Source organism: Sorex fumeus, unplaced genomic scaffold, assembly GCF_029834395.1.
Source record: "Sorex fumeus unplaced genomic scaffold, SorFum_2.1 ptg000005l, whole genome shotgun sequence".
Taxonomy (NCBI): Eukaryota; Metazoa; Chordata; class Mammalia; order Eulipotyphla; family Soricidae; genus Sorex; species Sorex fumeus.
In genome coordinates, this window is record NW_026606062.1 from 9,402,409 (window position 1) to 9,426,293 (window position 23,885).

Consider the following 23,885-nt stretch of genomic DNA (forward strand, 5'->3'; position numbering starts at 1 on the left):
GTTGAAAGGAGGCAGTGAAGAGCCGCTGGTCCCTGTCCTCTGCCCCCTGTCCTCTGGGAGGCCGAAGTCCCCAGCTGAGGCCAAAACTTTCAAGTGGCCTCACACTGGAGCCTTTCCACCGGGACCGCTGGCAGGAAACACTGACCCGGGATCAATGGGTTCTGTTTAAAGAGAGAGGGGAGGGGGAGAGAGAGAGGGAGAGAGGGAGAGAGACAGAGGGAGAGAGAAAGAGGAAGAGAGAGAGGGCAGAAGCCAGGCTCCCGCTGAGAAAGGGTGCTCCCGGGGGACAGCTCTCCGAGCCCACGGCAGAGACGGTCTCTGGGTCTGGACGGTCCCCTGTGCCCAAGGCAGAGGCAAACTCTTCTTCCCAGAATGGATCTGGCTGTGCTGACGATGTGGCTCCTGTTTGTCCTGGGCATGAGCGGCGGGGTGGCAGGTAAGAGTCTGGTGGTGTGGGAAGGTGCCCGCCGTGTGCCCCCGCACCCCCCATGCCCGGTCTCACTGTGCCCCCTGTGCTCCTGTCCAGGCTTCCCCGTGTACGACTTCGATCCGGCCTCCCTGAGGGACGCCCTGGGGGCCTCGGTGGCCAAGGTCAACGAGCAGTCGCTGAGCCCGGTTCTCTTCCGGGCCGTCCGGAGCTCCCTCAGGAGAGTAAGCGCTGGTGCTCGCGGTGCCTCTCCCCTGGCCAGCGGCCGGCCAGGCTCTGCGTCGCCTCTCATGTTTCCAGTTTGAGAAAGCAACAGCTGGCTGGCCTGTCTCGTGTGCGTGTGTGAGTGTGTGTGTGGGTGTGTGTGCCAGTGTTTATGTGTGTGTGTATAAGTATGTGTGAATGTGAGTGAGTGTGTATGTGTGAATGTATGTGAGTGTGTTTGTGTGTACGTGTGTGTGTGCGTGTGTGTGTCTGTGAGTGTATGTGTCAGCGTGTGTGTATGTGTAAATGTGTGTGTGAGTGTGTGCAGGCATGTGTGTGAGTGTGTGTGCGTGCCAGTGTGTTGTGTGAGTGTGTGTATAATTATGTGTGAATGTGCGTGAGTGCGTGTATGTGTGAATGTGTGTGTGCATACATGTGTGTGAGTGTGTGCATACATGTGTGTCAGTGTGCTGTGTTTGTGTGTACGTGTGTGCGTGTGTATCTGTGAGTGTATATGTGATTTTGTGTATGTGTGAACGTGTGTGAGTGTGTGCATGCATGTGTGTGAGTGTGTGTGAGTGACTGTGAGTATGTGTGAATGTGTATATGTGAGTGTGTGTGAGTGTGTGTGAATGTGTGTGAGTATGTGTGAATGTGCGTGTTTGTGTGTACATGTGTGTGCATGCGTGTGTGTGTCTGAGTGTATGTGTGAGTGTGTGTGGATGTGTGAATGTGTGTGAGTGTGTGCGTGCATGTGTGTGAGTGTGTATATGTGAGTGTGTGTATGTGAATGTGTGTGTGCCTTTGCGTGCATGCATGTGTATATGCATGCATGTGTGTACATGTGTGTGCGTGCCTGTGTTTGTGTGACAGTTGTCATCAGGCGAGAAGCTCTCCAGGAGTCTCCCCCTGGGCCTGTCTCTGGGTTCCAGCTGTGGCCTCTGGGTTAGGCTTTGGCACCCGGAGCCCTCCTCCACCCCCTCCCCACACAGCGCCTCTCCGTTCCTCTGCAGACATTCGCTCCAAAGTGCCCGTGTCTTGGGAACAGGCTTTTCAAAGCCCGGCGGCCTATTTCTAAGACTTTCCTGGTGTTTGCGCTCAAGAAATTTACCTTCCTGCACCGGACAGTCCATTTCCCGGCAGCCTCGGGAGAGAGGGATTTTCTTGGTTTCAGTGAGTCTGTGACAGGCCAAGAAACAGAAATTAGCCTCAAGGGCGAGCAGAAAGCAGGACAGCAGGTGGGGGTGGGGGTGGCCGCCAGCCTTCAGGATCCACAGTGCCGGGAAGGAACTCACGTAGGGTGGGCATAGCCCCGAGGGGGGGAAGCTCAGCACAGCGGGGTGTCCCTGAGGTTGGGTGGTGACCGTGGCCAGGAACCGACCGCGTCAGCAGGCTGTGGCTTCACGCGGTGGCCTCTGCTGGGGTCCGTCCTGCTGGGTGTCCCCTGCTCAGGGCCCCTCCGCCTCCGTCTCCGAATACCACACTGTCTCGTGACGTCACTGCAAACGGGCACAGCTGCTCTGCCCAGGACGCGGCTGAAGCGGTGCCAGGCGGGCCCCAGGTGATGAAGACCCTGGGCCCTGAAGAGGGGGTGTCCCTCATGGCGTCCCTTGGCCTGGGGGTGGTGGTGAGGGGCCACACGCCAGGTCTAGTGCCCAAGCTGCCTTCCTTCTGGAAGAATTTTTCGGGAAGCAGAGACCCGCACCACCTGCTGCTCTGCCTGGTGCCCATCCTTCCTTGGTGCTCGGGGATGCCCCCGGGTGGTGTGGGGGGAGTCCCCAGCTTGTGGACAAGCAGCTCTGTGGGGCTGGGGTGGGTTCTGTCCCCTCCAGCACACGGTCAGCTGCGTGCATGAGACTGAATGTTCCAGAACAACGTGGTGTCAGCCACGTCCCCATGGAGGATCTCTTAGGGAGCACAGTCCTGGCCAGGGGGGACAGTGGGAGGGCCCTAGGCTGTCTGGCCAGAGTCCACCAAGTAGGGGAGGTGAGGGCCTGGGGGGGTCTGCCCTGGGGGCCAGAGCTGGGCCATTCCTCGGCCAGGTACTGAGGAGTGTGGGGTCCCTTGCAAAGATGTTGGGTCAAAGAGCCGGGGCACGAAGGCCTTTGCCTTGGGGAAAGAACCCCCAGCTGCCCGTGGGCCCAGCCAGGGAGGGCCCAGCAGCTATGGCTGCAGGAGCCTGGGCCAGTGGTTGTGTGGACGGGTTCCAGAACATTCAGTGCTATACACGCACGGGGAGCCTTCTGTGTCCCCTCCTGCTTTTGCTTTCTTGATTTTGAGAGTGATTCTGAGCCGGCCGACGCTATTTACCTTATGGTCACTAGGAAGGGCTTAGCTGGAAACATCAGAACGAGCCCTGGTATTCAGGCGTCAGCAGAGAGACAGGGACCAACCCGGCCACATCTGTGTCTGTGTTCGTGTCCAAACTCAGGCCTGCATCTGTGTGTGTGACTACATCTGTGTGAGTGACTATATCTGTGTGTGTGTGACTGCATCTGTTTGAGTGACTGCGTCTATGTGTGTAACTGCATCTGTGTGTGACTACATCTGTGTGTGTAACTGCATCTGTGTGCATGATTGTGTCTGTGTGTTACTGCCTGTATGTGCATGACTGCGTCTGTGTGTGCAACTGTGTCTGTGTGTGACTGCATCTGTGTGTGACTGCATCTGTGTGTGTAACTGTGTTTGTGTGCGTGACTGCATCTGTGGAAGTAACTGCATCTGTACTAAGTCCAGTCACATTTGTGTCTGTGTCCATGTCCAGGCCTGTGTCTGTGTGTGCGACTGTGTCTGTACTAGCCCTGGCCCATCTCTGTCTGTCTGTGTCTGGGTCTGGCCTGCATCTGCTTTTAGGCCGACACACACACACGTCTCCATATCTGTTTCTGTCCACTTCTACGCCTGCATCTGTGAATGTCTGCTTGCCTGTGACCCGCTTAGTTTCTCGTGGGAGAGTGTGGAGCAGAGACGTCATTCAAGGAACTGACTGACTCTGCTGTGGGGGTTTGGTGACTCCCACATATGCTCGTGGGGCCCTCAGGGAGGGCTGTTGCTTGGGGAGCAAAGCCGTCTGCCAAAAGAACTCCTGGGAGGGGAGGCGGGGGGCATTGTCAGTCTCTGTTACTATTGTGGGGGAGGGTTTGGTGCCAGGCCCGTCAGGGCTCAGGGGCCATTCCTGGACGTGGGCCCTCAAGTGTCCCCTGGACGTTCTCAGGGGACCCTATGCCGTGCCAGGGACCAAACAGGGCTTGGCTGCATTCGAGGCAAGTGCCCTACCCACTGAACTATCTCCCCAGCCAGCCCCAAGCCTTTAACCCATTTGGACAATTCCTACCACATTACCGAGGAGGCATCTGCTTTATTCAGATTCCACCCTCGGAAACGTTACTCTCATCCCAAACCACTTCTGTGAGAACAGGAGACACGAAGGTTCCTGGCCCGGCTGAGCTGACACTAAAATGACCCACTGGTGTCGCTCGGAGGACAAGCCCTTTAAATTGCTTTAAATTCTCCTTTCTTTTAAAATAAAGGACAGAGCTGAAGTGATAGCACAGCGGGGAGGGCATTTGCCTTCCATGTGGCCGACCCGGGTTAGATTCCCAACATCCCATACGGTCCCCCAAGCACCACCAGGAGTAATTCCTGAGGGCAGAGCCAGGAGGAACCCCTGTGCATCGCCAGATGTGACCCAAAAATAAAATAGAGGGGGTCTCCTGGCTCTTTCTTCTCTCCATCCGTGGGTGTGACATGTTGACTCGGACGCCGTAGTCCTGGGCTGTAATGCTGACTGCCGGCGCCCCGACTGGTCCCAGCAATGAGGCTGGGCTGCAGCTGCACCCCAGTGGACTCCAGGTTGCTGGACATCAAAGCTGTTCTTCCTCTTGGCTCCACACAGTGGAAACTCACTGGCTGGAAGTGATTCTCCCCCGACACAAGCCAAACATGCAGGTTTTTTCTCCAGATTCTGGCAGAGCGCTTCAAAGTGCTTCCAGATGCAAGAAAGACAGCAGGGTCAGCAAACTCCCTCCTCCTCCTTCTTCCAAACTCTCTCCTCCTCCTCCACCACCTCCATCTCCTCCTCCTCCTCCTTCTCTTCCTCCTTCTCTTCCTCTTCCATCTCTTCTTCCTCCTCCTTCTTCTCCTCCTTCTCCTCCTGCCAAAATCCTTCCTCCTCCTCTCCTCCTCCTTCTCCTCCTTCTCCTAAACTCCCTCCTCCTTCTTCTCCTCCACCTCTTCCTTCTCCTCCTCCTCCTCCTCCTCCTCCAAAACTCCTTTCTCCTCCTCCTCCTCTCCTCCTCCTCCCAAACTCCCTCCTTTTCCTCCTCCCAAAGTCCCTCCTCCTCCACCTCCTCCTCCCCCTCCTCTTCCTCTTCCTCCTCCCAAACTCTTCTTCCTCTTCCCCAGCTCCTTCCTCCTCCTCCTCCTCCTCCTCCACCTCCTTTTCCTCCTCCACCTCCTCCTCCTCCTTCTGACTCACATTCTCATCTTGCTAATGAGACTTTGGGGTTGCCAGTCTGCCTTGCTTCTATCAAATTGCTTTAAGGGGAATTGCTGAAGCACGGAGGACAAGGGGTGGGGTGCAGGAGAGAAAGACGCCAACACTGCCATCTTACTCGCGGAAGAGAGATTTCTTTCTTTTTTTGGAGAGTCTCAGATTTGACGTTCGATATTTTGCAGATTAGAAGTATGAGGCGACTGGGTGTCGCCCTGCTGCTCCTGGGGGACTCTGCTGCTCTCTGTGCCCCTCACCTGGTCTTGGGGTGGGGGCACGAGGGCCCGACCACCGCCGGGAGCTGCTCCTGCTCCACAAACAGGCCTCGCCAGTGCTGTGTGGGACTGTCTGCTGGTGGCGTGTGGCCATCTCCCTCCTGACTGGGCAATAATTGGCATGTACGCTGCTAACTCTGCCATCAGGTGGGCTCAGGAACTGACAGGGAAGATTTTGGGGTTCCCCGGGGGTGCTCAAGCACTAGCCCGGGGCCAGCTCCCCTCTGGTATTCCTCCAACTGGATCTGCAAAACCGGACCAAGATCTCCCCAGAGAAACCACATGGAGACATTTGCGATGCAATAAGCAGAGGGTCTTTATTGACAAGCTCGAGCTTAGGGCCTCGTCCAGCTCACCGACACAGTGGCAGCCTCCTCAGAATGGGCGGCCCCGAGTCTCAAAAGTGAGGGGCTTTTATACCATAACATTATATAATAGGGGCTTTCTGCAGACCACCTTTTTGGCAGCAGTCTGAGGGGCTTTTCACTACTTGTACTTAGCTGATTGGTTATAATTTGGATTCTATAAGGGCTGTGTAAGGGTTACTTAAGGGTTATATAGGGGGGCTTCCCTACCTGCACTTGATTGGTAACCCTTAGTTGACCTCACCATGGTTCTCTCACTTCGGGGAAATCGTGACTCAATTCCAGGTATCTGTGCTCGATTCCAGGAATTCTGGAAGCGAAACTAGGCCTAGCTGCTTCTGGCTGCTGTGTGAGCCTGTCATGGTGCTGCGTTTGCTTCTCTACCTCTCAGGTCCTCTTTCTGTGGGTTCCCTGCCCAGCCATGCCGCTTCATACCTGCCTCCTTGGTCCTGGTTGGAGGGCAGAGCAGAGACGCCTGCCGGGCTGTTGTGACACAGCCATGGTCACCTCTGCAGCACGGCCTCTGCATGGCCTTCATCCTGACCCTGCAGCCCAGTGTGTCCTGCCCGGGGTGGTGGCTCTGCCTTCCCTCGTACCACGAGCCCCTTCCTGCCTCCCAGTAATCCTTGAGCACTCCTGCCTCAGGATTTGTCAAGAACTATCTTCCCTGCCACCTCGGACCATGATGCGTGCTCACTTAGACCATCATCCTCAGTGGTGGCCTGCTTGATTTTTTTTTAAATTTTGTTATCATTGTCTTTTATTGAATCACCCTGACCGATTCAATGATAACATGATAACTAAGTTGTTCATGATTGAGCTTCAGCCATATAATGTCCCCACACCTGACCCTTCACCAGTTCATATATCCCACCGCCAAGGTCCCCAGTTTTCCTCCCGGCCCCGCCACCAGCCCTCCTCCTTGGGAGACCATTTCTCCCCTCTCATTATTTTGTCGTCCTTTTTGTTCTCCTGGGCACTGTGGTTAGCAATACTGCGACTGGAAGGGGGTCGTGCATGTCACGTTACCTCCTTTCAACACCCAGTTCTGGTCCAGAGCGACCATTTCCAATTATCATTGTCCTCGTGGCCCTTTCTCTGTCCTAACTGCCCTCTCCCCTTGGGGTGTTTCCTACTAAGGGCCAGTCCTCCTGGCCCTCGCCTCTACTGTCCTGGGGAGTTGGTCTTATCCTGTGTGTCTCGTATCCCACAGACACGATCCCACCATTCTATGACCGCCCTTCTCCCCTGACTGATATCACCAGCATGACACTCTCCAGGTCCATCATTGTTGGGTTTTCTTGAATGTTTCCCTGGTGTTGTGGCCCCACGGGAAGCTATGCTGCGTGGTGGCTTTCTCCTTCTGGTCCTGGTACTGGACTCAGGTGGGACAATCAAGATCCTGGAACTCATGAGCCATCAGAAAGCCTGGAGGTTGTCCCTGCCCCCGGTCCCTCCCTTGGTGACTAGGAGCACAAGAACACAGATGTCGGAACTGATGAAGCAGCTTCAGGAATGGTGTGATCCAGCACAGAGGTGGTGTCAGGGGGGCACTTCCCCTCCCCCTCGGCTGGACCCTGTAGGGTGCATCCCGGTTTCGCAGGGAGGTCTCAGCACGACCCTAGAGACCCTCTGACCTACCAAAGCCCCAGCGCCAGGAACAGAGGCACAACACGTGGCCCCAGGCCGAATGGCAGAAGAGCCTGGATCAGATGGCGGGAGCAAGGCCAGGGAACAGGGCTGCAGGGCCACCGCAGGATCTCACTGATAGCCAGGACTGTCCTGAGTGTGTGTCTGTGTGTGTGTGTGTGTGTGCATGTGTGCATATGCAGGTCTGTGTGTGCATGTCTCTGTGTGTGGCTGTGTGTATCTATGTGTCTGTATCTGTGTGTGTCTGTCTGTGTGTGTCTGTGTGCGTGCCGGTATGTGTCTGTGTGTATCTGTGTGTGTCTATCTATGTCTGTCTGTGTGTCTATGTATATGTATCTGTGTGTGTCTCTGAATGTGTGTGTTTGTGCACGCATGCTATAAGTAAACCCTTGTGTGTGTGTGCTTGCATGTCTGTGTGTGTCTGTGTGTATCTGTGTGCGTCTGTGTATATATCTGTCTGTGTCTGTGTGTCTGTGCCTGTGTGTCTGTGTGTGCGTCTGTGTATGTGTATCTGTGTGTGTTTGTGCGTGCATGCTATAAGTAAACCCTTGTGTGTGTGTGCTTGCATGTCTCTGTGTGTGTCTGGGTGTATCTGTGTGCGTCTGTGTGTATATCCGTCTGTGTCTGTGTGTGTGTCTGTGTATGTGTATCTGTGTGTGTTTGTGAGTGCACGCTATAAGTAACCCCCTCTGTGTGTGTGCATGCATGTCTGTGTGTGTGTGTCTGTGTATGTGTGTCTGGGTGTATCTGTGTATGTGTCTGTATTTCTATCTGTATCTGTGTGTGTCTGTGTGTCTGTGTGTGTCTCTCTGTGTGTGTTTGCACACGCATGCTATAAATAAACCCGTGTGTGTGTGTGTGTGTGTGTGTGTGTGTGTGTGCTGTGCTATGAATAAACCCACCCGAGCAGGTCCCTTTGCAGACATAGACTCTGGTCCCGAGTTGGGCTGGCGTCTGTGTGCGGCTGTGTAGCCCTGGTGTGTCACGGGGCCTTCGGCCTGTCTCCTCATTGCTGGGTGTGTCAGTGCAAGCTCTGGTAGGCACCGTCTCTCCGGGAGGGTCTGCAGCTCTGAGTGGGGCAGAGGGACCCACTGACACCTGTCTCCATGCAGGTGAACGTCCAGGGTGAGGACAGTGTCACGCTGGAGCTCGAGTTCCGCATCCGGGAGACCGTGTGCAGGAGAGACTCGGGCGCTGAGCCCGACACCTGTGACCTGCAAGGGGGCCACCGCGAGGTGAGGAGGTGGGGGGCCCAGACCCTCACCCAGGGGCCACAGCGAGGTGAGGGGGCCCCAGGGACCCACAGGAGAGGCCCCTTGTCCTCTTCAGCACGGAGCAGGTTGGTGATCCCCCAGAAGCTTGCCTCCTGCTCCCTGGCAGGGGCTGTGTCGCCCAGCGGGTGGGGCTCCATGGTCTTCATGGCAGCCATGCCTCAGTTTCCCCTTCTTAAGGATGGGGATAAAGAGCATCTCTGGAAAGCCAACACCAAGGGCAGCAGTGCAGAAACTCTCGGGTTGCCCCTCTGAGCCCCACCCCCACCTCCTGCCCCACCCAGAGCTTCAGAATGTCACCTGTGACCTGCAGGGGCTGGAGGGGACACGAAGGGTGTGACACTGTGTTCCCCCCTTGCAGACTAGCAGTTCTGGACCCCCGCCCACCACTCCCACCACTCCCAGCAGCTCTGTGGGGGCGTGGGGGCGAGTCCAGCTCCGACACCCCAGGGAAGCATCGTGGGGCCTTGAGGCATGGGGCATGCTCAGTTCTGGGCTGACCCATGGGGGTCAGAGGCGCGTGTGTGTTTCGGGGCCTTTCCCCTCGAAGTCTGGTTCCCAAGGAATCCCAGTGCCACGGGGTTTCTGTCTCAAGAGACAGAGACCCGGGCTCCTCCCTGCGCGAGGACCCCCAGGACCCGCCCCCCAACACCTGGCTCCTTCCTGGGTGGCCCCAGCTCCAGCCTGGCTCTCTCTCCCAGCAGGCGGCGGAGTGCAGGAGCACCGTGCAGATGTCCAAGGAGCAGGTGCGGGGCGTCTGGGTCCGCTGTCACTGGGCCTCCAGCTCGGAATCCAGCAGCGAGGAGGTAGGTGTCCTTTGGGACAGTGTCCTCTGTTCTGGCGGGGGCCAGGAATGGCTGAGTGGCACCACACAGTCGCCAGGACATGACGGAGATGGGGGTGACTTAGCCCCACACACTCACCTGGGTCCTCCTTCCACCTACGGCATCTACGGCTCAAGGTCCCTCCCTCCCTCCTCCCTCCCTCCCTCCTCCTTCCATCCCTATCCTCCCTTCTTCCCTATCGTCCTCCCTTCCTCCCTATCATCCTCCCTTCCTCCTCCCTCCCTTTCTCCCTATCTCACTCCTCCTCCCTTCCCTCCTTCCTTCTTTTCTCCCTCCCTCCCTCCCTCCCTCCTTCCCTTCCTTTCTTCCTTCCTGGAGTTCATCATCTCCCTCCCTCCCTCTCTCCCTTCCCCCCTCCCTTCCTCCCTCTCTCCCTTCCCCCCTCCCTCCCTCCTTCCCTCCTTCCTTCCTTCCTTCCTTCCTTCCTTCCTTCCTTCCTTCCTTCCTCCTTTCCTTCTTTCTCTTATTCCCTTCCTCCCTCCCTCCCTCCCCAGGGCTTCCTGAGCATCAACTGGGGAGAAACCCTTCTCCCCACCCCCTAAAAAATATCACTGCTCCATTTTTCTTTATTCACCAGCGTTAATAATATTCTTGACAGGTGCTTAAAAATCCTTCTGCCCGTATAAAGCGGAATCTGTCCAATGACACATTTTTCTGCCGAATTTTAATTTCATCTTCAAGATTCCATTGTTTGAAAAATATGCAAAGAGAATAGCAAGTCTCAGCTTCCAGAATTATGCGGGCACAGGAGCCCTCTGATGAGGAACAGCCGCACCTGAGAGGACGGGGTGGAAGTCGCTGGAAGAGGGAGAGCTGGGGAGGGTCAGGGCGAGAGGGAGGACTCGGCCACTCCCCCGTGCTCCCTGGCCCTGCATCCAGAACTCCTGAACTCCTTCTCTCCCGAAAATGGGGCCATGCTGACATTCTGGGCTCGCTGTGGAACTGCCCTAACTGGGTCCTGTTTGGGTTGCTGTGGAAGGTCCTGTTTGGGGTCCAACCCCCTGGAGCCTGTTCAGTCTAGCCTGCTCAGGGAACCAGGTTCAGGGGATGCTCCCAGCTACGCTGCCCCCAAGGTGGCTTGAGGGTTCGGGAAAGGCTGATCGCAGCTGGAACCCAGACCAGGACAGTCGAGATCCCTGTGGGGATTACAGATGAGGGAACGGGAGGACACCCCTTTAACAGGATGGCCCCTGGATGTTGGGGGGGCTCTGGGGAGCATGTGGTGATGTCATAATTTTGGTGTGAGCATGTAGCTTGTTTGGAGAACTTGGAGCTCAGCAGGGACGGTAGATGGAGGATATTAGAACCGAGGGGACAGAGGGAGGAAGGGAGCATCTGATCATGGAGGGGACCAGGAGGGGCCACCCTCAGTGGCGGAGAGGCTAGTGGGCTGAACTGAACAGAAATTCTCTTTTTTAAAGAATTTTTAAAATTGAATCACCGTGAGATAGTTACAAAGCTCTCATGACTGAAGTTCAGTCATACAATGATCGAACACCCATCCCTCCACCAGAGCACATTTCCCACCACCAATGTCCCCAGTATCCCTCCCACACCCCCACCCCACCCACCCCCCTGCCTCTATGGCAGGAAGTTTCCTTCTTTCTCTCTATTTTGGGGCATCATGGTTTGCAATGCAGATACTGAAAGGCCGCCATGTTTGGTCCTTAGTCTACTTTCTGCACACATCTCCCATCCTGAGCGATCCCTCCAACCATCATTGACTTAGTGGTCCCTCCCAGACAGAAATCCTTGAAGAGTGAAGCCAGGAAATTTCAGGACAGGGCGAAAGGGCTGGGTGAGGAGTTGTGGCAGCTGGGTCGGGAGAGGACGTGGGGGTGAAGTCAAGGAGTCCCGGTGGATCCGAACGGCCATGGGGCCTTTGACAGAGGCTGGCAGCCTGGGCGATGCAGAATTGGAGGAAGGACAGATGGAAACTTAGCAAGGCAGGGTCAGCAGGGTGTGAGACACGCAGCTGAGGAGTGTGAGAGCCGCAGGGGTCTGTTCACCCAGTCATACCCATTGAGCCGGCTCCACAAACGCCCCCTGATCTGGGACTCCATCGACTCCATCCCCAGAGACCCATGTCAACCTTCTAATTGCATGGTGAAGACCCCGCAAGAAGATGCAACGATGAATTCAAATTAACCCCCGAAACCAACAGAATACATTTTTAAAAAAAGTGTCCCAGAGTGTGGTTCCCCAAAGCTTAGAGACCTGCAAAGAATCCTTCCAAGCCCTTTCAAGAATCCTGTAATTCAGAAGAGAGGAAGAAACAGGCGGAGACTTAAAGTTCATCCCTCAAACTCTGAACAGGCAACAGGAAAAACACAGTAGGAAGCAGCTCTTAACCATTGCTGGTGACAGAAATGTGAGATTACAAGCATGAGAGGCAGTAGGCCAGGATGAATTTAGACACACGACAAATAAATTGTTGTTGGAAGTAGAAAATAGAAAAAAATAAGACCTTCCAAAGTGCCCAGAATAGCAGAAATAAAGACTGCTTGAAAAAATATGAGACTATATGACTGATAAGTATTTGTTGCTAATGGACCATATCTGGAAAGAACATGGGGAAATTTTCTTGAATATGAGAAGTTTAACTTACCTTGACATAGTGTAAAAGTCATTAATGCTGTAAAGAAACGTAGAGAAAAAGCATGTTACAGTTCGCTAATATGCTCTTTGCCTGAACCAAGTAGATATTTGAGTTCCTGGGTGGTGTTTGTGATTCTTATTCTTTCTTCCTTCCTTCCTTCCTTCCTTCCTTCCTTCCTTCCTTCCTTCCTTCCTTCCTTTCTTCCTTCTTTCTTCTCCCATTTTCTTTTTTCATGCTCTCTCTCCTTGCTTTTTCTCTCTCTTTTTATTTCTTTTTTCTTTTTCTCCCTCCCTCCTTCCCTCCTTCCCTCCTTCCCTCCTTCCCTCCCTCCTTCCCTCCCTCCCTCCCTCCCTCCCTCCTTTCCTTCCCTCCTTCCTTCCTTCCTTCCTTCCTTCCTTCCTTCCTTCCTTCCTTCTTCTCCCATTTTCTTTTTTTCACACTCTCTCCTTTCTTTTTCTCTTTCTCTTTTTATTTCTTTTTTCTTTTTTCTCCCTCCCTCCTTCCCTCCCTCCCTCCCTCCCCTCCCTCCCTCCCTCCCTTCTTCCTTCCTTCCTTCTTCCCTCCCTCCCTCCCTCCCTCCCTCCCTCCCTCCCTCCTTCCTTCCTTCCTTCCTTCCTTCCTTCCTTCCTTCCTTCCTTCTTCTCCCATTTTCTTTTTTTCACGCTCTCTCCTTTCTTTTTCTCTTTCTCTTTTTATTTCTTTTTTCTTTTTCTCCCTCCCTCCTTCCCTCCCTCCCTCCTTCCTTCCTTCCTTCCTTCCTTCCTTCCTTCCTTCCTTCCTTCCTTCTCTTTTGTCTTTGGACCACACCTGGTTGTACTCGGACTTACTCCTGTCTCTGTGCTCAGGGGACCCTACAGGGGTGCTGGGGATCTCTGAACTTAAATTCATCCTGGCCTACTGCCTCTCATGCTTGTAATCTCACATTTCTGTCACCAGCAATGGTTAAGAGCTGCTTCCTACTGTGTTTTTCCTGTTGCCTGTTCAGAGTTTGAGGGATGAACTTTAAGTCTCCGCCTGTTTCTCCCTCTCTTCTGAATTACAGGATTCTTGAGAGGGCTTGGAAGGAATCTTTGCAGGTCTCTAAGCTTTGAGCTTGACAACATTAAGCAGTGGGTAAGAGCCCTCCAGCTGGGGCCTACTTAGCAGTGTCCCGGCTGCAGATGGACAAGGGAGCTTGGCGGCGCACTGCCTCGAAGTGGACAGTGGACGGGTGTGTGTGTGTGTCTGAGGCCTCAGCCAGAGCCCCACAGAGTCCTGACGGGTCACTGGAGAACTGAGCCCAGCACAGGGCAGTGAGGGCCCGTGACTGACTCCCTGGGGGCGCACCAGGAGTTGGGAGCACAAGCAGAGCCTGGTGCCAGGTGAGGGCTCCTGGGCACTGGGAGAGCTGGGAGAAAGGGTGCCATCCACCACCCGCCCTTCCCTCCCCCACCCTTCCCTCCCCCCACCCCCACTTCCTGCAGAGTTTTCTCCTGGCCGCTGAAAGCAAGGCCAGCAGCCCCTCTGGATGGGGTGTTTATCTCTCTCCAGCAGAGACATCTCTTGCACTTGAGCCCCTGGGCTTGACTCCCTGGGGCACGGAATCTCTGCTCCCCTCCCACTGCCTCTGCGTAAGTCACGTGTCTGCTCTCGTTCCCAATAGCCCAGCTGAGGTCACCCATCCTCCCTTTACCGGAACGCCATTCACCTGACACCTTCGAACACGGACACTTCAGTGGCTTTTGGCACACAGGTCTGGGCACTGTCTAAATCCTGGACACTGATCATGCTGGTCCTCAGCCCTCTCTAGCCTCGCCTCCCCTAGTCCACCCCCAGATCTCCTGGCGGGCCTTTTTGGGCCTTCCTGGCTAGGTGAGGTCAGGTTATTTTCCATCCAAGCACCTGGCAGGGAAGGTTTAGCTACCGGGTCTCTGGTGCCAGCTCATTTTCACGGCAGGACACCAGTCCCTGGGGGTGGGGCTTGTGACCTTGGGGAAAAACGAATGCTGTGAGCATCTGCTTACTTTGGACAACCTGGCCGGCTACGGAATGGACCCTGCCCACACGGCAGAGTCTGGCAAACTCCCCGTGGCGTACCCAATAACCCAAATACCAGTAACAATGACAGGTCTCACTCTCCTAACCCTGAAAGAGCCTTGAATACGGCACTTTTTAAAATCTCAGGGCTAGGGTGAAGGAGACGTTACTGGTGCCTGCTGGAGGCAATCGACGAACAACAGGATGATCGTGATGGTGATCGTGATTGTGATCGTGAGCATCTGCAGTGTGTTTTTTATTGTTGTTGTTGTTTGTTTGTTTGTTTGTTCTGCTTTTTGATGCTCAGGGGTTCCTCCTGGCTCTGCACTCAGGAATTACTCCTGGCGGTACTCAGGGACCATACAGAATGCTGGGAATCGAACCCAGGTCGGCCACATGCAACTCAAACACCCCTACCTGCTGTATTATCACTCCGGCCCCCTATAGTGTGTTTTCATGTGGATGAAGTTTTACGTGAACTTCTAGGGCCCTTGTGAAGACCACTCAGCAGACCTCATTCCCAGGGTGCCCATTTGGGGAAACTCCTGGGGAGAAATCTCCAGAATTTCACCTGAACAATCTGTTTGCAAGTGCATGGAAGGACTCAGCCTTTCTGGCCCACAGCGTGGAGGCATCAGCCTTCAGGGAAGCTTTACAATCATGGGAATATAAACGCGGGGTCAGTTCCTCTTGCCAAGCGGTCCTGGGCTCTCACGTGACACCACACAGTTATTTAACGCCAGCTGCCTTTATCATTAAACACGGCTCAGAGAAGACATCTGAGCACCCCTGGATAATGCTTTCACCTGGGCCACGCCTGATGGTGCTCAGGACTTACTCCTGGCTCTGTGCTCAGGGATCAGACTTGGTGGGACCTGATGCAGTGCCTGGCTTGGAGCTGGGGTCAGTTGTGTGCCAGACAAGCACTTTTGTCCCTGTGCTCTCGCTTCTGCTCTGTTCTAACATTTTATCACATCCTTCCATTTCTTTTCTCTTTCATGCACCCAAACCTGTTGATGTTCACACTTACCCAGAGAGTTTTTGGGGACTCACTGGGATCCTTTAAATGGAGAAGACATTATCAACCTGGTAAGTTGAGATTTTTTTCAAGGTGCTTTTGGCGGGGGGGAATGGTACACCCAGGGATGCTCAAGGGTTCAAAGGTTATTCCTGGCTCTACCCTTGGGAATTATTCCTGGCAGTGCTCAGGGGACCACATGGGATGCTGGGGATCGAACCCTGCTCAGCTGTGTGCAAGGCAAACGTCCTATGTTCAGATTTCTCCCTTTAAATGAATACCATGGATGCAAATATTTCTCTGAGCATCATGCCTGAGCCTCGGACTATCATTGTACTATCACTCGGGCCCCTTAAACATTATTTATTTATTTATTTATTTATTATTAGTGAGACATCATGAGGTACAGTTGTAGACTTACAAATTTTTGTGCTTGGGTTTCAATTATACAATGATCAAACACCATCCCTGCACCAGTGGCCATTTCCCACCACCACGGATCCCAGTATCCCTCCCACCCTCCCATCCCCCCCATCCCACCCTGCCTCTGTGGCAGGGCATTCCCTTTTGTTCTCTCTCTCTTATTGGGTGTTGTGGTTTGCAAAAGAGGCATTGAGTGGCAATCCTGTTCGGTCTATAGTCTACTCTCAGCATGCTTCTCCCATCCTGGGAGGATCCTCCCAACACCCTTCATTTGGTGCTCCCTTCTCTATCTGAGCTCCCTTTTCCCCTAGCACCTGTGGTTGGCCTCCAAGCCATGGAGTAAAATTCCTGGTACTAATCTGGGACATTCTTGGGTGTTAAGTCTCCTATTTTTTAAACGTTATTTTCTTGAAACAATTTCATCCTGAGCTCATGCTGGTGAGCCATGTGCCATGAAGAATGGTTTCAGCCAAACCGTTTGGGCAATCCTAGAAACTGGAGAAAATAACCCTTGACCTTGGCTTCTTTCTTCTCCCCCGAACAATGTTCCTTCCGGTGGCCCGTTATTGTCAAGACACAAGTCCAGCCGGGCTCCAACACCTCTGACCTATGCAGCTGTTTTTCCCTGACCCTTCCTCCCCTCAGAACTGGTTCCCATTTGCCAACCCGGCTCCCTCCTGGGCACGTGACCCATCACCCTTCCCCCCATGTGATTCTGGGTGGACAGAGATTGAGCTCATAAGGTGAACTGAGGCTGAAATCTGGAATCCTACAGAAATTGAGACCTGGCCTCCCCTAGAAGTCCGAGGTGGGATGGGTGGGGAGTGGATCAAAGCCGTTCTTCTCTGCCATCCTCGATGGTCGTATTGGAGCGAGGTTGGGCCTGTGTTGTATGGCTTAGTGTTGGCGAACAGTTTTCCCCAATGGTACCTGAATGCATTGCACACCACGTCTGGGCAGATGCGAGCCAAAGGATGATGGGTGTGTGGAGAAAACACCCCCTGGGAGCAGCTGATGGCGGTTCACTTTAGTGCCACATACAAACATATTGGGCTGGAGGGATAGCACAGTTATAGGGCATTTGCCTTGCATGCGTCCAGCCCAGCCAACCCAGATTTGATTCCTCCACCCCTCTCAGAGAGCCCCGGCAAGCTACCAAGAGTATCCCACCCACACGGCAGAGCCTGGCAAGCTCCCCGTGATGTAGTCGCTATGCCAAACACAGTAACAACAAGTCTCACAATGGAGACGTTACTGGGCCCGCTCGAGCAAATCGATGAGCAACGGGAGGACAGTGCGACAGTGCTACAAACATATTTTATAGAGTGTCTCGGCTTGACAGCAGGGGTGCAATCACAGAAAGTTTAGCACTGTTGCCCTATTACCTTTCCAACTCTGCTTTGCCCCTGTCCAATCCCAACCCAGGACTAGTTGCTGCAGTTAGGATGACTTGCTAAGCGTATGTGACAGTTTTTGTGTCTTGCTCTCATGTGACCAGGAGGTCGAGTGAGGCTCAAGACCGGACACCTGGTGCTGACACCCTGTTCTTGCCAATTTTGTCCCAATTCTCCCTTCTGTGGAGCCTCCCTTCTGGGCCACTTTGCAAGGTTGGGTCTTATCTGCTCTAGTGCCCATAGCTATGCCTAGGAGCGAATTGGTCATTGAGGCTCTTGGAGTTGGTGGCTGCAAACTCTGGTTGATCCTTCATGTTTCTCTCATTTAATTAATTAATTTATTTTATTTGCTTTTTGGGTCACCCCCAGCAATGCTTAGGGGCTGCTCCTGGTTCTTCACTAAGGAATGACTCCTGGTGGTGCTTGGGGGACCATATGGGATGCTGGGGATCGAACCCTGGTCGGCCATGTGCAAGGCAAATGCCCTACCCACTGTCCTATCGCTCCGGCCCCGGTTCTCTCATTTTAGAGGCAGAACTGAAGCATCTATAATCAAACCCAGAACAGACCCAAAGTGTACAGGGGGCCTCGTTTGATTTCTGGTCCTCCTGTGTTCCAGGTCTCTTTCCGGACCAGTTGCAAAGTGGATACATTCCTGAGCGGTCCCACGGTAAGCGGCTCTGGTCTCTTCTGTAGGGGGACACTGCAGACCCTTTCCTGAGCTGTGGAATCCGCTTCCCAGGGAAGGAAACTCCCAAATACAAACGACATAAGGGCCAAGGAAAATAACGTTGCACTGACTTGTTTCACAGCTTCGTTTGTTTTCTTTTTGGGTTATACCTGGCATTACATAGGGGTTACTCCTGGCTCATGCACTCAGGAATTACTTCTGGCAGTGCTCGGGGGACCATCTGGGATGCTGGGAATTGAACCTGGGTCAGCCACATGCAAGGCAAACACCCTAAACTCTGGGCTATTGCTCCAGCCCCGCCCCCCACCCTCTTGGAGCTTTTAAGCCAGGCAACCTGGAGGCTGTAGGGCTGCAGCCCTTTGAGAGACCCGGAAGTCAAACGTCCAATGAGCTGTAGGAAGTTAGATTTGACTTTTCTTCTTCCGTCTTCGGGCATTTTCTGAAAAGCCCAAGTCCTTTCCTTCCCACCCTGCCCTTTCCTTTCCACTTGACTATATGCAGATAAAATGAACTGCGAGTCAATTCCTCTTTTACGGAACCTTTTCTATCTCAATCTTCATGCCATGACGATGTCCACTGGGTCTTGCCTGCTCGTATAGAAGAAATCATTGACCAGCCCAAGTGCTGGTGACACTTACACAACTTTCCTGGCAGTCCTTTCTGCGTTTCTTTCTGTCATTGATGACGCAAGCCAAGCTCGGTCATGACTGTCCCCTGACTATGCAGCCTGGGTGAGACTTTGACCCAGAGAGGACTTTGCTACGCATCCGTCAGGCACTAATGTCTCTGATTTTTTATTGTTGTTGTTGTTTTACTTTTTTGGGTCACACCTGGCGATTCGCAGGAGTTACTGCTGGTTCATCGGTCCTCCCGCTGTTCATCGATTTGCTCGAGCGGGCCCAGTAACATCTCCATTGGAGACTTTGTTGTTACTGTGTTTGGCATATGAATATATCATGGGTAGCTTGCCAGGCTCTGCCAGGCTCTGCTGGTTCATGCACTCAGGAATTACTCCTGGCGGTGCTCAGGGCACCATATGGGATGCTGGGAATTGAACCTAGGTCAGCTACGTGCAAGGCAAAAGCCCTACCCGCTATGCTATTGCTCCAGTCCCTCTGTTGGTTTTTTTTTTTTTTTGGCAAGTGCTCCCTGGAAGGATTGTGAAACCCACCGTCTGTGCAGAGACCTCCCTTTAAACAAATACCACAGCTGCAACTGTTATCTCTGAGCTCCGTGTCTGATCCCGTCATTTTCCAATTAATTTTGAAACCTCAGGGCTTACCATTTGAGGCCTGATTTGAAAACAAATACCGAAGCGTTAGATCTCCTCCAACTTGTCCCTCTGGGAGAAGTTAGTAATTGGAACGCGTGCCCCTGGCCAGGACGGTTCTGAACGACCCCTCGGGAACTGTGCGCAGATTCCAACTCCATCCTGTGGAATCTCTGTCCTGCTGGGGAAACGTCATCCTTGGAACTGCTTTTGGAAACAGCCATCTGGAGACCGAGATGATGGACGCGAATCACCCCACTTGGCAGCCTTCCTTATCTCTCACAGTGACTCCCAGATGTGGGCGCCACCAACAACAGATCTTCATTATCCCAGAGTTTCTCATCAGCAGAAGCATGGCTGGGCATCCCTGGCATGGGGTCATTCGGGCTGTGATCAAAGGTGGTCGCTCAGCTGCCCCCAGGGTCCTGCCCAGGGTCCCTCCGGGGGTGCTGGTGGGTCTCAGTTCTTCATGGGTGTGGAGCAAGAGCTCCCGGTTCTCAGAGGGGCCTTTCCTGCGGCTACTTGGCTTCCGTGATACCAGGTTTCTCTGAGGTAGGGAGGAGAGACAGCAGGAGGAGGGTGCGAGGAGCACCCAGGACAGTTGCTGGAATCAATTTCAGAAGCAATGAAGATACTCACGGCCACACCTTCGCTTTGTCCCGTGGCCCCACGTGGGAAGGGGTAGGGGTGGGCAGACCCCCAGGAGGTGGGCGCGGAGATGTTCTACCTCATTGGGAAGACGCTATTGGAACTAAAATTATCACATGGCTGGAAAGTCACTGTGTCACTGGTCATGTTGCTATCCCTCAGGAGGTCAATTCAGAGTTGAATTCTGAAAATGTTTGCACCTGGGGAGCCTCACTGGTGCGGTCGGGTGCCTTCTCGGAAATTGCTTGGGAAAAATTGAGCTGAACTCAGCAGCCATGAGTCAGAGGCACTGGGCAGTTGTGGCTAAGCCAGGCTCTGCCCTCCAGGGTTCTTGGCAGAGGCCAAGACCAAGCCCCGCACCCAACGGAAAAGGATGAGCAGGGGAGGCTCAGCCTCACGCCAGAGAGAGAAGTGGGAGCCTTCACGGGTCTCCCTGGGGCTGGGTTTATTCACCCTTGTCCCTCTGGCCTGGGCACCGTCTTCCCTCCCATGGAAAAAAACAGCAGCGAACCACATTCCCCTTTCCTCCTCAGAGATCACCAGAAGGCTCTTCCCTCCTGGGAACAGAAGGTTCCAGAACCAGCAGTTCCGAGCCAGGATGAACGGTCGCTCCGAGTAACTAACTACCTGGAGGTAAGGGAGCATGGACACACACACATGTGGGTGAGATCTGAGTGCCTGGAGGGGTGCCCTGGGTGGACGTGACCCCCCACCCCGCCCACAAACTCCGCTAGACGGTGCTCTCACGCCCCCCAGCTCTGCTCTTGTCATCTCCGAGCAAAGAAACAGGAGGCGACACGGCCCGTCCCTTGGTGCTCTTCCTCCTCTCCTCCCCTCATGGGCACTTGGCGCGGAGGCAAGGGGGTTTCCAGACACGCTCACCGGGCCCTGACGGGGCTGCTGAGACCCAGGGTTCTTGGGGGGCCATTGCCCAGGAACCCCAAGGGCTCCCATCTCCCCCAACCCTCTCAGCTGCCTCCGCTCATGGTGGTCCCAGCCGCGGCCAGGACCCGGGCCAGGCCCAGAGATGCCCAGGGAAGAGTCTCTCCCTGCCTGACCGGCCGTGGGTGGAGGCTGAGGGGACCCCCGGGGGTCTCTCCACGTCTCCTCACCCTTCTCAGCCCCCCTCACCGCCCTTGGCCCCAGCCCGGTAGAACTGTCAGCCTGCTGCTTCTCTCACGGGCACCCCTGTAGGAGGCCCAGCTGCACTCTGCTCGGAGCCCGGGACTGAATACTGCCCGCCACACACACACTCACACTCACACTCACACTCACATATATACACATTCACCTACTCACACACATACACTCACATATGCACACACACATACACTCACTCACATATACACATACTCACACACACTCTCATATACACACACTCACACACACAGAGATATATACATACACAATCACATACACATACACTCACATACACACACTCATACTCACACACATACACTCACATATACACACACTCATATACTCACACATTCACACACAGACTCTCACATATACACACTCACACTCACATACACAGACACATATACACACACAATCACACACAGACACTCACATATACACACAATCACATACTCACACGCACAGACTGTCACATATACACACAATCACACACATACACTCACATATACACATGCAGTCACATACACAGACACTCACATATACACACACTCACGCAGAAACTCATATATACACATACTCACACACAGACACTCACATATACATACACAATCACACACACATACACTCACATATACACACACTCACATGCATGCATAAACACCACACACTCACACACATACACCCACATATACATACATTCACACACACTCGCATGCATACACACCACACACACACTCACACACATACACTCACACACATACACTCACATGCATATACACCACATATGCTCACACACTAACATTCACACATACTCACACACATGTATACATAGCACACACACTCACACACTCACACATACTCTCACATACCCACTCACATACACCACATACACACACCACACACACCACATACGCACACCACACACACCACACACCTACACTCACATATACACACTCACATATATACACATTCTCACACACACCACCCACACATCACATTCATACACTCACACATACATGCACACACATGCACTCATACACACACAAATGCATACACATGCACTCATACCACACACGCTCACACACATGCACCCACAATACTCTCACACACTCACTCACACAGACCACATACACACACCACACACATCACACACAGATATTCACACACACGTGCACACACAGTCACACATACATGCACTCACACTTATACGCATTCCCACTCACAAACACATGCATGCATATAGTCACACACACGAACTCACACACTCACAAACATACACTCTCTCTCACACACACACGCACACACTCTCCCAGGAGTTTGGCTCATGTATCTTCCCAGGCTCTCCTTCCTTGGGTTTGAGGGTGTGGGCACATGGACACCTCCGGAACTGTGCATTGTTTGCTGGACGCTAACTACCTCCTTCCTCACAGGCTGTAATGTCTCCCCCCCTTCCCTCCCTCCCTCCCTTCATTTCTTTCTCCCTCCCTCCCTCCCTCCTTCCTTCCCTCTCTCCCTCCCTCCCTCCCTTTGTCCTTCCTTCCTTCCTTCCTTCCTTCCTTCCTTCCTTCCTTCCTTCCTTCCTCCTTTTTTCTCCCTTTCCTCTTCCCTCCCTGCCTCCTTCCTTCCTTCCCTCCTTCCTCCCTTCCTTCCCTCCCTCCTGCCCTCCCTTGTCCCTCCTTCCCTCTCTCCTTTCCTTCCTCCTGCAGATTGGAGCTATGCCTTATTCAATTCCGTAACCTCGAATCAAGACTTGAGACACATTTTCATTGATCAGACAGATGAACGCATGAAAGAAAGAATGGGTGTTCACAGTCAGCCCTGTGCCCTTGCCACCTTCTCTTCTGACCTGGCGGGTTCTTTGCCCGCACGTAGACCAGCCCGAGTCCAGTCCTGGCTGCAGCCTTTCCCCCAGGACCCTCGGGTTTTTCACTGGAGGAGACTTGAGCTTCTTTCTGTGGCCTCACCCCAGCTGGCCGCGCTACAGATGCTCTGGTCCCTGGGTCCAGGCTGGGTGATTTTTCCAGATCCGCAGCCTCCAGAGAGAAACGTGGGACTCAGAACTGGGGGGTCTCACTTCCTTTCCTTTCCTTTAACAGCAAAATGCATCAGAGAACTAGAAGGAGGCCTGAGCGACGATACTTCCCGAGCTGTGTGATTTTCCTCTGGGCTTGCTCCAGTCCAAAATAAACCCCTCCCTTTCCTCTTCTCTCATGGCCTGAAATTGTTCCATGGAAGTTTTTGATGGGGAGATGATGGGCGTAGGGGATCCTGGGAGCTAGGGGTGGGCGGGGCTGCAGGGTGAGTGTGGCGTGATTATTTAGAACAGGTCCAAGCTGTGGCATTCACCAACATACAAGGCCTCGTCATCATCTCGCTATTGACAAGACCCGGAGTCCCAGGCAGCTCTGTTCACAGCGGCCCTCCTTTAGGGACTGCCTTAATTTTCAGGAAGCAAGGAATTGCCAGTCACTGAAGCATGCGAGTCCTCCCCTCCTGATCCCCAAATGCCTTTACATGACTTTCCCTTTGGTGTCTCAGGAGATGAGCAGCAAAGTCATCTCCGTGTGAAGGTGGCAAACCCAGGGCAGGACCTAGCTGAGGGCCCCGGGCTCCTGAGTTAGCACGTGCCTTATTTGGGGGGTCCGGGGCATTCCTACAGTCCCTGGCTATAAAACCTGCTGGAAGAATCGTCAACCCAAATGTGACCCCTTGTCGGCAAGATTGAAACCCATGTGGGCCCTACATTCCATGGAGTCGTTACTGGTCTGTGGGTGAATGAGGTGCTGAGTCATTGTTAGTTCTCCTGGGTTGGGGGGGGACTTCGGATGCTCTAATAAACATCCCTCCTCCGAAGGCCTTACCTGTCTCCCCAAGCCAGTCCTGAACACTCTCCCACTCCGTATCTTTCAGGACTTGGCCTGAAGGATCACAAGTGCTTACTTTTTTCCGGATCCACTTGTCAGCTTAAGGGAATAAATTCTGTTGCACTCTAATCAAATTAGGAAGCAGTACATTCATTCTTAAAATATTATCTTTATTTTTTTTTAAACTTTAGTTCGTTTTATTCATTTATTTGTTTGTTTGTTTGTTTTTGCTTTTTGGGTCATACCCAGCAATGCTCAGGGGTTACTCCTGGCTTTGCACTCAGGAATTACTT

At 53.5% G+C, this 23,885-nt stretch overlaps 1 protein-coding gene across 3 annotated transcripts; it reads left to right on the forward strand.

Annotated features, from left to right (window-relative positions):
- The first annotated feature begins 184 nt into the window (after nt 1-184).
- SPP2 (secreted phosphoprotein 2) lies at nt 185-22,934 on the forward strand. Of its 3 annotated transcripts, none has more exons than XM_056121808.1 (8): nt 185-436; nt 527-651; nt 8,526-8,648; nt 9,386-9,490; nt 15,179-15,233; nt 17,599-17,649; nt 20,122-20,221; nt 22,435-22,934. In XM_056121808.1, exons 1-7 carry the CDS (start codon nt 373-375, stop codon nt 20,205-20,207), a joined length of 609 nt encoding a protein of 202 aa, XP_055977783.1. In that variant the 5' UTR covers nt 185-372; the 3' UTR covers nt 20,208-20,221; nt 22,435-22,934. The 3 variants fall into 3 exon arrangements, with proteins under 3 accessions (XP_055977783.1, XP_055977791.1, XP_055977799.1); XM_056121816.1 differs by having other exon boundaries at nt 22,825-22,934; XM_056121824.1 differs by having other exon boundaries at nt 9,389-9,490.
- Nucleotides 22,935-23,885: the final 951 nt, after the last annotated feature.